Source organism: Pinus tabuliformis, chromosome 3_1, assembly GCF_031772625.1.
Source record: "Pinus tabuliformis cultivar Carrire ecotype Pingquan chromosome 3_1, CPIR1, whole genome shotgun sequence".
Taxonomy (NCBI): Eukaryota; Viridiplantae; Streptophyta; class Pinopsida; order Pinales; family Pinaceae; genus Pinus; species Pinus tabuliformis.
Genome location: NC_142301.1, coordinates 757,598,462 through 757,601,139, shown reverse-complemented (window position 1 = coordinate 757,601,139; position 2,678 = coordinate 757,598,462). Strand labels below are relative to the sequence as shown.

At 41.9% G+C, this 2,678-nt stretch overlaps 1 protein-coding gene across 1 annotated transcript; it reads left to right on the top strand.

Annotated features, from left to right (window-relative positions):
• Positions 1-568: 568 nt before the first annotated feature.
• LOC149189584 (SNF1-related protein kinase regulatory subunit gamma-like PV42b) lies at positions 569-1,707 on the top strand. The gene is made up of 3 exons (XM_089413241.1): positions 569-1,082; positions 1,245-1,411; positions 1,550-1,707. Exons 1-2 carry the CDS (start codon positions 667-669, stop codon positions 1,390-1,392), a joined length of 564 nt encoding a protein of 187 aa, XP_089269367.1. The 5' UTR covers positions 569-666; the 3' UTR covers positions 1,393-1,411; positions 1,550-1,707.
• The last annotated feature ends 971 nt before the right edge of the window (positions 1,708-2,678 follow it).

The following is a 2,678-nucleotide window of genomic DNA, read 5'->3' as shown; positions in this document are numbered from 1 at the left end:
AAATAAGCAGAGCGAAAAAAATAAACAGCAAGAGAGCTTTGCAAACCAATTTGTGGGGACATCATGCCCCACAAGGAACTGCGTGCAATCATGCTATGGATCTACCTGTAACATGCTATGGGTCTACGTGTTATCATGCTAGGACCTATAATGCTATGGAGCTACGTGTAATAATCTTAGGACATGTAATATAGCTAGCATTCCATATAGCTAGAGCTACGTGTAATCATGCTAGGACGTGGAATATAGCCGGCCTTCCATATGGCCATTTATGGAGGTGCAGTCTGGCATAGGATTATTTATGGAAGTGCAGTTTGCCATATGCTGAGCCCTCTGCAGCCTGACCCATGCAGATAAGAGATGAGCAGCCAGATTATTTATGGAAGTGCAGTTTTCCATATGCTGAGCCCTCTGCAGCCTGACCCATGCAGATAAGAGATGAGCAGCCATCTTGACAACATATGAGCCTGCATTGCTGCATAACATTTAATTTCAACCCAGCATTACTCAATTTTCCCATGAAAGTGTTTCCAACGACAGGTGTTCGAAGGAGAGGCATAGTGCCCATGTAGAGAACGAAGGCTTCTCTTTTCTTGTATTTTTCCAGTGAAGCTGGTGGATGATGAGACAGAATGTTGCAGTGAAGCTGGTGGATGATGAGACAGAATGTTGCAGAATCAGCCAGAGAAGGAAGAGATGAATGGCAACACGATATTGAAGAGCGCGAAAGTGAGGGAGATCATCCAAAACAAGCGCAGGCTGGTGGAGGTGCCACACACGACGAGTGTAGCCGACACTCTCAATGCACTGCTTGCAAACAACATATTGGCGGTGCCAGTGGCAGCCCCCCCTGGGCAATGGATAGGAGCAGGGGGTTCCATGATATTGGAGTCTGACAAACTCACCGGCTCAGTCAGGAAACAATATATACGCATGGTCAGTATGTTGGATATTCTTCTCCATGTTGCCGAATGTGTCGCTGGGACTGATATAGAGGCCAATCTCATGTCTGTTCCTGTTTCTGCTATCATTGGGCGCTCTTTGGAGGGACTCAGCTTATGGAGCGTCAATCCTGATACCAGGTACATCGCTTAGTTTCTGCTAAATTCCTATAACTTTGCATGTTTGGGTGTCTATAACAAACAACTAGGGCCACTTTTTACAGAATTCTAAACCATGACTTTACCTATGTGTTTGCACTTTTTACAGAATTCTAAACCATGGCTTTACCTATGTGTTTGCAGTGGCATTGAATCAGATTCCTGGGGACGCCATGCCAGAGAACAAAAGCTTGGAAGGTGCGAGAAAAAGCAACTGCCCAGTTCTCGCATAATAGGTTCGACCAGTTTGGGTTCTTTTTTTTCTTCGCAGAGCACCTACAGTGTCCATTGAACCTGTCCAGCTAGATCATGTATGTAATTAACTCGAGCTCAAAAATTCAAATTCAAGTTAATAGTATCTTGTGATGCAAAAATTCAAATTCAATACTAGGATAAAAAAATAGAGAAATTCATAACATTTTAACAATATATGTGGCTTGAATTTCCAGCGACGGCTTCAGAAGCACAACCAGCACAGTGGGAAGAAGACAGCGAAAACAGTAATGAAGATTTTGATATCTCCTCTTCGAATTTCAGGGACACTGACATCGGTTTTCATTTCCGATTCTTTCATCATTTTCATCTGCCACAACTGTCGAGCCGCGATATAGACAGCACCGACTTGGAGGATCCTCTGGGACCAAAGCCTTCTTCTTGCGTTCGACCGGCAAATTATTGTTGCCTCTGCCGCCTCTGCCTCTGCCTCTGCCGCCTTGTCTTTGAAGGTGATGGACACAATTTCACCCGCTTCCCCGTCTTTTGGTTCTTGGGTTGTCTCGATCCTCCTGGTTTCCTCCACCAAAGCGCACTGGGTGCTCACACCTTCATCAACCAGTATCTTTGTCTCTGTCTCGGCATCTGCTTTGAGTCTGCATAGTAGATCTCGCATAGTCTGCATAGAGATAGGTTCTTCCTTTTCTGTCTCGGCATCTACATATAGCTTTGAGTCTGCATAGTAGATATAGCCATCGAGGTGTTACAAAATAACCAGATGGCAGTGTAAAAGTACCAGATGGCAGTGTCATGAAGCAAATCAACCAACTTTGATATTGTATTCGATTGCATTTGGTACCTCCCATAGCATTTAATGCTTCGAACTAATACTAACATTAGTTTGTTAAACTTTCAAAATGCAAAGAAAATGTAAATGAAACCGATGAACATAATGAATATAGTATATAGTTTGGCCTCCCCGCCTCGGGAAGAGGCCAAATAAGACGGTGAATTACAATGTGCAACAAAACTTTCAATATACACTCTCAACCGCCATTAAGAAGCAGCTAACAAGCAGGTTAATTAATGCTAACTCCAAACAAACTGATTCCTATAGTCCCTGGCCATTGTTAGATGGCAGGGACTAATAACGAGACGGGAGGGACTAATAAAAGAGTTATTAAGTTAGAATTTAAACATCTTATCTACCTTTTTAACCAAACTTTATCTTTTTCCTTAATTATTATAAATACATAATTATCTGTAATATCTACCAATGGTTTAAAAGCAATAAATACAACTATAAAAATGATTAAAACTCTATAATCTATCACATTAATTTTATACATAAATTAGTATAAACAA